Source organism: Hyperoodon ampullatus, assembly GCF_949752795.1.
Source record: "Hyperoodon ampullatus genome assembly, chromosome: 7".
In the NCBI taxonomy this organism is placed as follows: domain Eukaryota; kingdom Metazoa; phylum Chordata; class Mammalia; order Artiodactyla; family Ziphiidae; genus Hyperoodon; species Hyperoodon ampullatus.
In genome coordinates, this window is record NC_136920.1 from 7,792,012 (window position 1) to 7,806,538 (window position 14,527).

At 54.6% G+C, this 14,527-nt stretch overlaps 1 protein-coding gene across 2 annotated transcripts; it reads left to right on the top strand.

Annotated features, from left to right (window-relative positions):
- Positions 1-4,431: 4,431 nt before the first annotated feature.
- On the top strand, positions 4,432-13,479 carry LOC307055425 (uncharacterized protein C11orf24 homolog). 2 transcript variants are annotated; one of them, XM_079707654.1, is made up of 4 exons: positions 4,432-4,520; positions 6,849-7,046; positions 11,170-11,343; positions 12,267-13,479. In XM_079707654.1, the coding sequence occupies exons 2-4, from the start codon at positions 7,007-7,009 to the stop codon at positions 13,346-13,348; spliced, it is 1,296 nt and encodes a 431-aa protein (XP_079563780.1). In that variant the 5' UTR covers positions 4,432-4,520; positions 6,849-7,006; the 3' UTR covers positions 13,349-13,479. The 2 variants fall into 2 exon arrangements, with proteins under 2 accessions (XP_079563780.1, XP_079563779.1); XM_079707653.1 differs by lacking the exon at positions 4,432-4,520 and adding an exon at positions 4,668-4,725.
- The last annotated feature ends 1,048 nt before the right edge of the window (positions 13,480-14,527 follow it).

The window sequence follows — 14,527 nt, forward strand, 5'->3', positions numbered from 1 at the left end:
TTTCTTATCTGACTGATTACACAGGGGGTTCAGTTGGTGAAAGTTCATCAAGCTATAAACCTCTATGTACAGTTTTCTATGCATATAATAATCCTCAATAAAAAGATTTTTAAACTACACAAAATACCTTTGAATAATTCTACTAAATTAACTAAACGTGTTGAAATTTAAAATGTGCTTTTTAAAAAACTGAAAGAAAAAAAAACCATCAGTGTAAATCCATAGTAGCCTGGCTTCATAATCTCTAAGATTTTTTTTCCCCAGCTATCCGTAGTAAATATCTGAAAGGCAAATTCATATTTCTGCACATTATAAGTGACAGGTCAGGAAGATCAATCCAATGTGTATATAAATATATTCCTGTCCTCGTCAATTATCCATTTTTATTCTAAAAATTCTCATAATTTCAATGTCCTTAGTTTTGTGTTCAGGATGTAAAAATGAACTGTCGATGAATAAATAATGACTGGGGCTTGCCTGGTGGTGCAGTGGTTAAGAATTTGCCTGCCAACACAGGTGACACGGGTTTGACCCCTGGTCTGGGAAGATCCCACATGCCGCGGAGCAACTAAGCCCGTGTGCCACAACTACTGAGCCTGTGCTCTAGAGCCCGTGAGCCACAACTACTGAGCCCACATGCCACAACTACTGAAGCCCGCGTGCCTGGAGCCCGTGCTCCGCAACAAGAGAAGCCACCCTAATGAGAAGCTTGTGCACCGCAACGAAGAGTAGCCCCCATTCTCCGCAACTAGATAAAGCCCACCTGCAGCAATGAAGATCCAACGCAGCCATAAATAAATAAATAAATAAATAATGACCGTAAAGGGTAGAGCGTGAGGGCAAGTATTGGTCTTTTCTTCCCTAGGAGCAATGGTTCACTATTCACTAAGTCAGCGTTCATGGCAACTTTATTAAACATAACAACCACGTGTCATGAGAATTGACTGTAGGATAAACTGAGACACAGAATGGCTAAGGCTCTTGCCCACCGTCACTCAGCTAAAAGTGAAGGAGCCACGGTTTGAAGCGTGGCAGTGTTACTCCAGAGTCCTTTTACATGGGGGATCTAGCATGGCCTTACATTCAAATGAGGTTATAAATCAACAACTAAGAGGACCAAGCTGATTTGTTATTTAGCTGCATAGAAAGCACCCGAGAGCATCTGTGCCCTGAGACACAGCTTGAGGATTTAAGTGTATCCTTCTCTGTCTTTAATTCATCCGCTGCCATCAGAAGAAGCCCAGCAGGCCTGCTTTCGTCCATATAATACTCTACACACGCAGCTATGTGGTTCCCAGAGCTGTGCTCAGTGGACGCTAGGTGCCAGGTGACCCCAGTCCACTGAAAGATGCCAGATTCTCCTATGAGAGAATGAGTTTCCCTGTATTCTGGACCATCTCGCCAGATATTTCCATTGTTCTCTGAAATCCATTTCCTAGCAACCCCCTAGACTGGGGGCTTGCAAGCATTTTCTCTAGAGGACAAGGCAGTAAATATTTCAGGTTTTTGTGGGCCATACAGTCTCTGCTGCAACGACTCAACTCCGCCCTTGCAGTGCAAAAGCAGTCAGATAATACATAACAGAGGCATAACTGTATTCCAATAAAGCTTTACTACAAAAGCAGACAGAGGGTCAGCACACTCCTGCTCTAGACTATGAGCTCCTTGAGAAGCTGTGCTGCTTTGTAATTTCAGCCCTAGTGGGAAAAATTTTTCCGAGTTCTACCAAAGAGGAAATAAAAACACAGGATCACAGAGGCTGACTTTGAGGAAGGCAAGCACAGAACTGCAACTGGTTGTTTAGGTGTATTTTCACTTGTGAATTGAACAGAGATGCTGCATTTTTCATGTTAGACCTGAGCTACTTGGGAAACTTAAAGCAAAGGATCTTGTCTTGGGACTTCCCTGGTGGTCCAGCGGTTAAGACTCCACACTCCCAATGCGGGGGGCCAGGGTTCAATCCCTGGTCAGGGAACTGGATCCTGCATGCCGCAACTGGGAGTCCAAATGACGCAACTAAAGATCCTGAGTGCCTAAGACGCGGGACAGCCAAATAAATAAATATTAAAAAAAGAAAAAAAAAAGATCTTGTCCTCACAAACCCTCCTACCTGGCCTGCGTCTCAGCAAACCTATGTCTTTGCAGGGTAAGTTCACCTACACAACCTGAAACCATGAGGTACTGGGTGGTAACAGTTTTAAATGGAGTTTCAGGTGCTCCCAGGGCTCAGAGCTGGCTAGCTGACCCTGTCTTAGCACACCCGCAGTTTTCTGTGTCTGGTTTAGTTTCTTAGCCCAGGACCCTGTTGACATAAAAAAAAAACACAACCTAAAAGTTGAGAATTATGTTTTATTTGGCAGATAAGACTGAGAACTTAAGCCCGGGACACAGCATCTCAGATAACTCTGAGAGGCTGCTCCGAAGAGGTAAGGGAAGAGCCAGGATACATTAGGAGTTTTAGCAACAAAGACCAAGGAGTCAGAACATCAAAAGATTACTGTTGGGCTTCCCTGGTGGCGCAGTGGTTGAGAGTCCGCCTGCCGATGCAGGGGATACGGGTTCGTGCCCCGGTCTGGGAAGATCCCACATGCCGCGGAGCGGCTGGGCCCGTGAGCCATGGCCGCTGAGCCTGCGCGTCCGGAGCCTGTGCTCTGCAACGGGAGTGGCCACAACAGTGAGAGGCCCGCGTACCGCAAAAAAAAAAAAAAAAAAAAAAAAAAAAAGATTACTGTTAATTAAAGAAAACCAGATATCTCAAGTTAAGGAATTTAGCGCTTTTCTATATATGGGAAGATGCAAGAGTCTAGGCTTACTAAAATCACTCCTTTGATATGCACCTTAGCTATCTGGGGCCAGTATCAGGGCGCACTGTCAGGGGTGGTTGCAGCGGCAGACTGCTATATTGCAGGGGGTGGAGGGGTGGGAGGGGGTTCGGGGTTGGGGGGTGGACCCAGTTTCTATCCTGAGTTCCCTCAGGGCTCACCACTGGAGTGCTGTAATGTGATGGCTTGATGACTACAACATCCTTTGTTTACAATAGGCCAGGCAACTTTTTTTTTCCATTGATAACCCAAGACATGTTATAAAACTGTCTGAAAATAAGGCCTTTTGGTTTATTCCCATTGAGGTCACCTTTCAGATAGGTTTTGGTTAGGATTTGGGGGAACTTGAGAAGGTCTTACACAGACTGGGATACAGTCACAAAACTAGTAACTTACAAAGCCTCTTTTTTTCCTTTTTTTATTGATATTTTAAATTGAAGTATAGTTGATTTACAATGTGGCAATCTCTGCTGTACAGGGAAGTGACTCAGTTATACATATATATATTTTTTAAATATTCTTTTCCATTATGGTTTATCCCAGGAGATTGGATATAGTTCCCTAAGCTGTACAGTAGGACCTTGTTGTTTATCCATTCTAAATGTAATAGTTTGCATCTACCAACCCCAAACTCCCAGTCCATCCCCCTCCCTCCCCTCAAAGCCTATTTCTTTTTTGTTGTTGTTGCTTTTTAATACACTTTCTTTTTTTTATATTTATTTATTTATTTGGCTGCGTCAGGTTGCGGTATCCGGGATCTTCTTGTGGCATGAGGAATCCTTCGTTGCAGCGCTCCGGCTTCTCTCTAGTTGTGGCGCTCTGACTCTAGAGCCTGCCGGCTTAGTTGCCCTGAGGCATGTGGATCTTAGTTCCTCCACCAGGGACGAACCCGAGTTCCCCTGCATTGGAAGGTAGATTCTTAACCACTGGACCACCAGGGAAGTCCCCCAAAGCCTATACCTAATGAAGGTCAAGTCCCATTCGCTTTCCTCTATACTCCGTTTTGCCCCACTATTATTCACATCTCAGAATTAAGAAACATTCTGTGAGCCTCAGTTTCAGCATCTGTAAAACGGGTGCGAAGCGCGTCACAGTGCTATTGCAGAGTTAAATCACCCAACTAAGCCCAGGTCTTGGCACGAGTAAGCACTCAAAACACGCTGGCGGCCATCCCGACTATGACTTACTCCCAGCGCAGGCCCCCCCGCCCCCCGGCTGGATAAAGTCGGAGGGATGAGGGAGAGCATGTGGCACGGTCACGCCGTCGGGGTAGGTCTGCGATCACCCAGCCCCGGTACCTCGGTCGCTACAGGGCAGTGCCCACAGACTGAGACGAGGACCAGGAACCACCACTTCCGGCAGAGACCTGCCCGAAATAGCCGCTTCCAGCCGCTCTCCAGACGTAGCTGGAGCCGCTCCGCGGTGGGCGGGGCCCTGGGTACAGGGTCGCCTCCTGCAGCTCCTGGAGCCGCTGGGCGTCTCCCGGCTCCGGCAGACGCTGCCCCGCCCTCCAGGGCCCGCCCTCCCGTGACGTCACCTCCGGGGCGGTCCGGGCGGGGCCAGAGCTGGGGCGGCTGCCCTGAGCAGTATTGGCTTGGGGTCGCGCTGCTCCGGTGCCGGCCACGTCCGCACGCCGGACCGCGGGCGCTTCCCCGCCGTCTGAGGGCCTCCGGGCCGCCGCAGGCCTGCCACGCCCGGGTAAGGGGCCCTCGCTGCTGTCCGCGGAGCTGTTGTCAAGGCTGCCTGAGCCGGCTTGGGGCTGAGAGAGGGAGGTGGGCACAGGAGGAGGGGTGCATGGGGGCACGAGAGGCAGAGAGGGGTGCATGGGGCCACGAGAGGCAGAAGAGGGGGACAAGAGAAAAGATGAATGGGGACACAGAATGCAAGCTGGTGACGACTGGAGGTGAGGAATAGGAGGAGAGGAAAGAACGGAGGGAGTCAGTTGGGGGCCCAGACTCGGAAGGAGCACGGATGGGAGCCCAAGAGGCGGGAGACAGGAGGAGGGCTTAAGGGGATCCCAAACCAGAGAAGAGACCCGGGTCGCTCCAGTTTGGGAGCGGAGGAGAGGGCAGTTGGGACACTTCCGGATGGGTGGGGAGCTAAAGGGTCCTGTCTGGCCAAGGCTGGGCCCCAGGAAGAGTTACCCTCAAAGAAAGAGTTGGCCCTTTAGGCGACCCAGGCCTCCCCCAAGCCCGCTCTACCTGGGAGGGGCTTGTGCATTTACATTGACCTGCCCGCCTCCTCCAGCTGAGTCTGGGTGGCTAGTTAGTGTGTGCAATTAGCTGTTAGGCTAGTGTGAGGAATCCACATGCACATGGTTTGCCATAAGACATAAATATCTACTTAGAAATCTGCCTTTAATAATGTTGTTTTTTTCTCCCTGGAGGAAGCATCTCTAAAATTTCAATACAGATGTTCTGCTTATACTCCAGACTTGCCTAATGGACAAAGGAATGTCAAATCTACCCAGACTGCCAGCAAAAACTAGACTCTTGATCAGCATTTAGCCTGATACCCAAAATTCCAAAAACCTGGAAGGAAGCAATGTAATTAAGACGCTCTCCAGTGCTCCGGGTTCCCATCTTCCACAGAGACACTTCCTTTGGACCACAAGACAATGTCTATATACACAAAACCACAAGCCTGTGTTCCGATACCAAAGTTCAGCCAGGTGACGAGTCAGGGCAGGTGTCTGCGGTTTGCCCTGTGTTTGTTTCCACAATCCCTATTCTTTGGTATGTATAGTTTCTCCAGCTTGGAGTAGGGACTGGGACCACATTGCCGCTGATAAATAAGTTACTAGTGTGATGGAATGTGGCGGGTAACACTTGTGTTGAGCCCAGGAAAAAGGAATTAAGCAATTTGGAGTCTGATTTCAGGTCACTTGCACACAGCACCCTGTATATAACAAACGGTTTCATAAAAGTTAAAAGTCAAGCCAAGGTTGGGAACAGAAGAAATTGGAAGTGGGAGACGTTGAGAGGTGGCACGAAGTCAAGGACCAGAGAAGGATCATGAAGTTGGCACCCAGAGCCACATTCTGAGGGTGCCTTCCTAATAGAGGGTTGCCTGGCTAGTGGGGTGCTGCTCCTTCCCTGCAGAACTTGTGAGGGGCTGACCCCTGAAAACGGGAACTCCCGACACCAGCCTAACCTCCTGTCTTTCCACCTGCCCTGCTCTCCTGCTCACCACGTAGTCCTTCTTGCTTATTCCCTTCCTGCACAGGGGTCTCTTCTTTCTGAGACCTTGATCTGCCCAGTCACTCTGCACCAGATAATGAGGATAACTGGCCAGACCCTCATTTAAGGCTCACTAAAGCCTGTTCAGGGGAGACTACGATTCTAAGTCTTGTTAATGCTTTGTCCATTGTGAGTCAGCTTAGATTAGCGCAGGCCCCCACGTGGGAACCTTGACATTTAGAATACGCTGTTGGAAAGTGGAGTCAGGACCATACCAGAGGGATGAAGTCACGGCACAAGGGCCTGTTCTGGACTCCGCACAGCGGCCAATTCCTGTCTCTGGGGGAGTGATCACCAGCCCCACTGGCTGAGGGAAGAGACAGTGATGGCATCCAGCAGAGGTCTCCTGAGGGACCAGTGGAGTTTCCTGAGATAGCTTTAGAGGGATGCTCCATGTGCACGCTCACCTCATGTATGTAACCGTGTGTGATTGCACACATGCATGTGTATGATTGCACGTGTACACACATGGCAGTGTGCACGCAGGTGTTGCCATGTGCACATGGATACCAGTGCATGTGTAGCTGTGCGCGTGTGACTGCATGCATATGCGTGTGTACCTATGCACATATGTGTGTGTGTTGCTGTGTGTGCACATGGGTGTGTGTGAGAGAGAGCAGGCCCGTGGTGGTTCTCGGGCATCACCACCTACGCATATCTGCAACTCTAGGAGGTGCTGAGTTTCTTTTATCTCCTCCTGAGTTTACACTAGAAAAATGCCTCCCTCCTCACTGGATTTTTCCCCCGTGCTTTTCCTAAGGAGCGTTTATTCTTTTTCAAACCGTAGATGCATCTTCTACCAGAGTGGAGCATCTGCCTGGACCCCACGTGTGCCACAAAGCGTGCCATGGCCTGGGAGTGCCCTTCAAAGCCGTCCTCACCTCCTGCACAGCCAAACCTTGCCCGACAAGTGCACAGTGTCAAGCCCTCAGCCCCCCGAGGAAGATGGCCCAGCCTGGGCACACGCCCCGAGCAGCTGCCTCTCGTGAGTGTCCAAAGCCCTGCGGGCAGGGCCACCTGCTCAGTGACAGGACAGTGAGCCCGGAAAGGGCCCTGAGGGGGCTTTGCAGGGACAGGGTGGGCAAAGGAAAGACAGCAAACCTCAGAGGGCCGAGCCGTCCAGTGAGCAGGAGGCCCGGTCTGTGGCATTTCACTGTCAGAGCTTCTGCCTTCTTGGGTGGCCCTGGTGGGGGGTCCCCAGGCAGGTATGGGAACCGTGTGGTCCTCTGGGCCGTCCTCTGTTTCTGTGAGGTTCTCTCTGGGCCTCGTGTCATGAGACCACGATACTATGGGAGCCCCTCGCTGCACGGGCAGGGGTGCTGCATCTCACTGATGTGGGGTGTGGAGGGGGCGCCTCATAGCAGAAGGGGCCCTGGGAGGAGACCGACTAGAGTCTGTCCCTGGACCAAAAATGGGACGGCCCATGTCTGTTCCAGGATGAAGAACTGGACGGGAAGGCGGAAACCCATTCGGGCCCTTGAATCAGTTCCTCCTGCCTTAGCTGGAGCATCAGCTCTGAAGTGCCAGAGGCGGGGGTGGCAAACTGCAGCCTGTGAGCCATGTCTGCCCGCTGCCTGTTTTTGTAAATAAAGTTTTATCGGGACCCAGCCACACCCATCACATACCTATGGTCCATGACTACTTTTGCAGACTTGAGTAGCTAAGACAGACCGTATGGCCCACAAAAATCTAAAATATCTGCTATCTAGCTCTCTGTAGAAAAAAGTTTCCTGACTCTGCTCCAGAGATCTGTAGTGAGGTGGCAGTGGAAGGCCTGGGGTGCACTCAGGAAGCCCCTGTCAGATCCAAGGCTCAGACGTGGGGAGCATGTTGGGCTCGGTGGTGGCATTTTTAATGCATTCAGTGGACGTGACTGGCCAAAGAGGGAGTCGTTTAAATGCACTTATTTACGCAGAGCCCAGCTGCATTTACTTCAGCTAATGGGGGGGAGCGGGAGCTCTGTCCTTCCCCCACATGACATTGGTCCGTTTCTTCTCTCCCCACCCCACCCCCTCTTGTTTCAGTCAGAACAAAGGATGCCTTTTGCTCTTGAGAAAACAGATGCAAATCTGTGGTTTGTAGGGCTGGGGAACCTTTTTAAACCTGTAAGACACCAGGAGCACTTACGGACAGTTTTGGCGGGAGAGTGCGCCATGAAGCTAAACTAAAGTTAGTGACTCTCACGAAGGGATTAGAAGCATGGGGGAGGGGAGTGCCCAGCCTTCCAGCAGAGTTTGTGCTCGAAGGGGTTTTTCCAGTCATGGGGCCGCTTTGCAAGAGCCCCCGCTGCTCACAGGAGAAAGAAAGCCACCTCTAGGTGCCCCTTTATGCCGCACGGGGACTGCTTTCGCATGGCTGCCAGCAGGGCTGGAAGTGCCCCTTGAGGGGGCCGGGCTGGGCCAGGAACTGCAGGTATTTCACGTGTCTGGCGAGGGTGGGCTCACAGGGGAGAGGCCGCGGGTCAGACTTTGAAGGCGGCCTCGCCATGTTAAGGAGCTTAGGAGTTATCCTGGGAGAGCAGGGGGTTTAAGCATCGGAGGCAGCGTCAGCTTTGTGGGTTACAAAGATCTTTCTGGCAGCTGTGGCGTGGCAGATGGAGCAGGCCCAGGATGGGGACGCTTGAAGGTGACCCTTGGGGCTGCTGGGAAGCCAGTGAGCCTGCCCTGCTCGGCGGGAGGGCAGCCTGGCCGCGGGGCCGTGGAGAGCAGCACTTAGCATCCGTGCCAAGGCGAGGAGTCCGTCAGGACGTTTCGTCCAGAGTGACCTGAAGGCTCTCTTCCAAGCCGTTCTGTGGAACTCAGGAGCTTGGCCACGAGGGCCAGGGGAAAGGCCAAGGGCCCAGGGCACCTTCAGGCAGAACTGATTGTGGAGGCACCCCCAGGAGTCGCCAGCCCTCAGACTCCCAGCAGACTGTGCTCTGCTTGCCCTGTGCCCACGTCGAGTTTGAGTCTCGGGACCAGCCCTCATTGCACGTGACTGGGCTGCTGTCCAAGGGGACTTGGGCCTCGCAGGCGGCCACGTGGGACTCCGGCAGTTGGGCAGGGCTGAGAACAGGATCAGGGCGCACCCAGGACTGGCAGGGCGTGAGGTGATGGGGCACTTGAGGCCACCTGCCCCCTTGGTTCCCCTGTGGTGAGGGACCTGAGCCTGCCAGCACGTGGGAGAGACATGGGGTGAGTGGGGAGACCCCGCCGTGTGCTCGGGAAGCCGCGCAGTCCTCATCCTGGTGAGGCTCAGCTGCGGTGGCGTCTCTGTAAGTTTCTGCAGTTGCACCGTAACCCTCGGAGACCAGGACTTCTGCGACCAGGTCCACTTAGCCCACCCTCCGTCCCCTGCTGTGGAACCCCCTTACTGAGTCTCTCGGCCTCCTCAGGCCTTGCCCCCTGCATCACCACCCCAGCTGCCCCTTGCCGGGACACCTCGCTTGTCACACCCCTGCCTCGGGCCTGCACGGGCTCGCCTCCCCCGACACCAAAATCCAAAGTGCCCCGTGGAGGCCTGTCTGTCTCTCGTTTAAGCCCAGGTCTCACTGCACTGTCCCCAGGCCTCTGGCCCTGCTGTCATCACCTGCTGCTCCTGCCACTTGCCCCCCAACCCCTTTCCCACCAGGTTGATCCCGACCGTCTTTCAGAACGTGGCCCAGGTGTTACTAGCTGGGTTACCTTCCCTGGCCCCCGCCTCCGCCCCCCACCAGCTGAATTCCGTGCCTCGTGGGCCCTGCAGCACCCTGTCCTCTCCCACCCACCTCTGGGGCCTCTACACAGAGGACCAGCCTCCACCTTACCCTTCGCAGCCTCCCAGGTGCCATCTCCTCCCTGTTTCCCGACACTTAGTCCCTCTATGCTGGCACCAGCCTGCACTGACCTCTTTTCTGTGTCTCCCATTGGAGGCAGGCTCCCTGGAGGAGGGGGCTGTGTGGCTTTCATCTCTCTGTCCTGAGTGCACTGCCTGGCACATGAGCAGGCACTCGGGGAGTATTGGACGAAGGGATGGGTGATGGGTGGATGGATGGATGGGTGATGGGCAGTGGATGGGTGATGGATGGATGGGTGATGGGCGGTGGATGGGTGATGGATGGATGGGTGATGGGCGGTGGATGGGGGATGGGTGGATGGGTGATGGGCGGTGGATGGGTGATGGGTGGATGGGTGATGGGCGGTGGATGGGTGATGGGTGGATGGGTGATGGGCGGTGGATGGGTGATGGGTGGATGGGTGATGAGCGGTGGATGGGTGATGGGTAGATGGGTGATGAGCGGTGGATGGGTGATGGGTGGTGGATGGATGGGTGGGTGATGGGTGGGTGGGTGATGGGTGGTGGATGGATGAATGGATGGGTGGGTGGGTGATGGGCGGTGGATGGGTGACGGGTGGTAGATGGATGGATGGATGGATAGGTGATGGGTATTGGATGGGTGCATGGATGGATGGGTGGGTGATGGGTTGATGGGTAATGGGTGATGACTGGCTGGCTAAGTGGAATCTCTCCATGTGGTCAGCTGTCACGGGTGCAGAGAAGTGCTTTGGGCCTGCTTTGGGTCCTGCAGGCCACAAGAGAAGTTGAGGAGGAAGACGTGGATGATCTTGATGATGGAAGTCTTGGCCCCTCTCTCTGCTGCTCTTTCATACTCTAAACTCTGAGCTGGGTTAGTAAGACATGTAGTGAGATTGGGTTAAGAAGTGCTATAGGGCTTCCCTGGTGACGCAGTGGTTGAGAGTCCGCCTGCCGATGCAGGGGACACGGGTTTGTGCCCCGGTCCGGGAAGATCCCACATGCCACGGAGCGGCTGGGCCCGTGAGCCATGGCCACTGGGCCTGCGCGTCCGGAGCCTGTGCTCCGCAACGGGAGAGGCCACAACAGTGACAGGCCCGCATACCACAAAAAAAAAAAAAAAAAAAAAGAAGTGCTATAAACCTGTCAGAGCAGGCACTGGGCAGATCCCTGAACACACAGGTGAGACATGTTATGCTCTTCCTGAATGCCAGGCCCCAGGGGAAACATTTGGCTGGGTTTGCACCCTGGGACCTCTCGGAGCCCTCCACAGCCGGCGCATTGCCAGGCCTGTGCCCCGTGCGTTACTGACCAAATGCCTTCCTTCTTGACCTTAGATTCCTCAGCCAAGCAGCAGGGAACTGTTAGCAGCCTGAGGAACGGCAGGCTGGGAGCCTCGGGCACTGCCCAGCCTTGCTCCCAGCTCACCTGCAAGATGTGGACAGCCCTCGTGCTCATTTGGGTTTCCTCCTGGTCCTTATCTGAAAGCTACCTGACAGCCCAGCGTCCACGTAAGTGAGAAAGCCATGTGACTGCTGGACGGGCCTGCAGGGGCCCCGGAGCGCCCAGGTGCTGGGCTGCGAAGGCCTGTTGGGCCAACATGGGACCTGGCCTCTGAGCCTTGAGAGGGCTACGTACTTGGCCTTGCAAAATTTCATTCCTTCCATAAACCTAGTCTTTATTGGGGAGTTTGTCGATCTATACATCACATATTTACTTGTGCATCTCCTTTGTGCCAGGCAGTATTCATCTCCAGGAATCCTGCCTTGAATCCTATCATAAAGCCAAGAAGTCTTGCATGGTGTGAATATCTGGGCAACGGTTTATCTGCTGTGTAAACCTGGGTGTGTGTTGGATAGGTTTTTTTTAATGGTGAATCACACCTGTAATGCGAGAGATTATGATATTTTGAGAATTAGATCAAAAAATGCAGCTCTGGGGCTTCCCTGGTGGCACGGTGGTTGAGAGTCCGCCTGCTGATGCAAGGGACACGGGTTCGTGCCCCGGTCTGGGAAGATCCCACATGCCGCAGAGTGGCTGGGCCCGTGAGCCATGGCCACTGAGCCTGCGCGTCCGGAGCCTGTGCTCCACAGCGGGAGGGGCCACAACAGTGAGAGGCCCGCGTACCGCAAAAAAAAAAAAGAAAGAAAAAAAAAATGCAGCTCTGAAGCCTTCCATGGGCTTGGGGTTCAGAGAGCACAAAGGAGATTTTAAATCAAAGTGCTGAGCGCCTCTGTGATGGGCTGCGGGCCAGATGTGTGCAGGGAGGAGATGAGAGGGAAACGTGTCTGCCGGGCTAAGAAGCAAGGCACCGCACAGCCTCCCCGACCAGCCCCACGGGCCGGAAATTAAGACAGTCTCTGAATGATCCACCTGCACAGGGTTGAAGGTGATCGAATCTTTTCCTCCCTTTTCTGACCCTAATGGTACTCAGTCCTCAACAAGACGCTGGAGAATTCAGAACAAAACTCATCCGTGGAAACCATTACAGGAGTCTTGAATGAAACGTCTGCAAGAATGACCTCGGTGACACCTTCTCCCATCACGTTGACCAGAGGGACTTGGGGAGGCGACCCCACCTCTCCTGCGGTCACAGCAGGGACAACGCACAGGACAGAGGCAGGCGCGTCAGTGACGGCAAAAGGGACCCCTGACGGAGCCACCTCCGGGGTGCCCACGCCGCCCGTCCCGGCATCTGCCTGGCGGACCCTGTCCTCACCCCACACGCGGGCGCCTGGCAGGAGCACATTGTCTGGGCCAGCGACGCGCACGACACCCACGCCAGCCACAGGTGCTCCCACAGCTGCTGCGGCCCTGGCAAGTGTAAGCGGCCCCTTGGGCTCGCACGGTCATCCCGGGTACATCCCAGGCCACGCCACAGCCAGCCCCACGGTGCCCCTGAGTCCCCACACACTTAACGCGTCCATACAGGGCCCCACTGTCCAGGCGCCGACGCCCCGGACTGCGGCTGCTGCAGCAAGTAGGCCTGCGCCCACCCTCCTCAACACAACCCCGGAACCCGGCTCCCCCTCTTCGGCTTCCACATCCATGACAGTGGGGACCACGACCAAGGCCCCCCAGCCGGCTGCCAGCACAGCGCCAGCACCTGCCCCTCACACCAGCCCGGCCCCCCCGACACGGCCCAACCCCGTCACATCCACTCCGGGGGCCGCGGGGCCAGGCACCCCTCAGACGCCGGAGCAGGACGAACCTGGATCCGCTCCTGGTACTGCTTCCATGGGGCCGACCCCTGGGAGCTCAGGGGACTCCAAGGAGCCACCCACAGACTCGTGCCAGCTCAGCACCCAAGGCCGGTACCTGGTGGTCTCCAGCGAGCCCCTGGCCCAGTCCCCAGTGAACAAAAGTTTTCTCCTGGCAGTGCTCTTGCTGGGGGTCACCCTCTTCATCACAATCCTGGTTCTGTTTGCCCTGCAGGCCTACGAGAGCTACAAGAAGAAGGACTACACGCAGGTGGATTATCTCATCAACGGCATGTACGCCGACTCGGAGATGTGAGGGGAGGGCGCTCGGCGGGCCTGGGGCTGGGCCCTTCCCCTCCTTCCATGTTGCCTCTGAGGCCAAACCAAGTGCTTCCAGATTCTTTTGGTGCAATTTAGGAGACATGCCATTTGCTTAAACACATTTAATCGTTGTCCGATTAATTCCACGATCACTAAAGAGTTGCTGCTTTTTTCATATTTATTTTTGTAATGATCACGAGCCGGCAGTGATTCTGCCTTGGGGTGGGGTGGGCGGCCCCGGGGTGGGTCCCGAGCTGAATTAAAGCAATGACCCTATCCGCTCAGACCCTGTCTCCCCGTTTGTGTGGGCTGCGTCCTGCCCCCCCATGGCGGCCGGGGAACCTTTTCGAGATGCATGTGACAGGGTGTGTCCTTGTAAACGTTGAATGTAACAGCAGGCCCTGGCCATCTGCTGTGTCTGTGCTGCTCTCCTGGGCTTCGCTCTTAGGCCCAAACCTGCCCCAACCTGGGCGGGAGGAACCCCAGCCTTTGAGGGTCTCTGGCAGCACATGGAGATGGGGCCCCTTCCTCTAACCCTCTTTTTCAGCCCTGTGAAGTGGCGGACGCGTGGAGCCTGGTTTGGGCACGAAAGCCAAATGCAACATGTAAACCACACCTGAGCTACACAACATGGCCAGGTCGGCGGGACCTGCCCAGACCAGGCTCTCGGTGACCCTGCACAGCTCATGGTGTGCCGTGACCGAGTGGAAACCCAATAAGCTGGTGCCGTGGGACAGTCATTACTAGCACCTCGCTCCAGGTCACCCCGGAACCCAGGGGAGCGCTAGGCCCGAGCAAGCCCAGGGCCCTCTCCTCAGCAGCACGATTGCCTCGGGGCCAGGCCTCATGTCCCCAACAGCCCTCAGAGCCCACACTGTGCTTGTCCTGTGTCACACGCTGTCCGTGTGCTTCACGCATGAAACTCATTCAGCCCTCACCCCCACCCCCAGGAGATCAGGGCTCTGATCCCCATTTTAAAGGCGGAGCCACTGAGGCACACAGGAGACCTAACTCACCCACTGAGGGCCAGAGTCAGGGTTAAACCAGTTCCAGAGTCCAGCTCTTTCCTTAACTATTTTGTTTTACAGCTGCCGGGGCTGCACTTGGCTTTCTAGCTTCTCTGCTTACCGGCCGGAGGGAGGCAAGAGAGCTGGCGGGCAGCACGTGAGGCTGC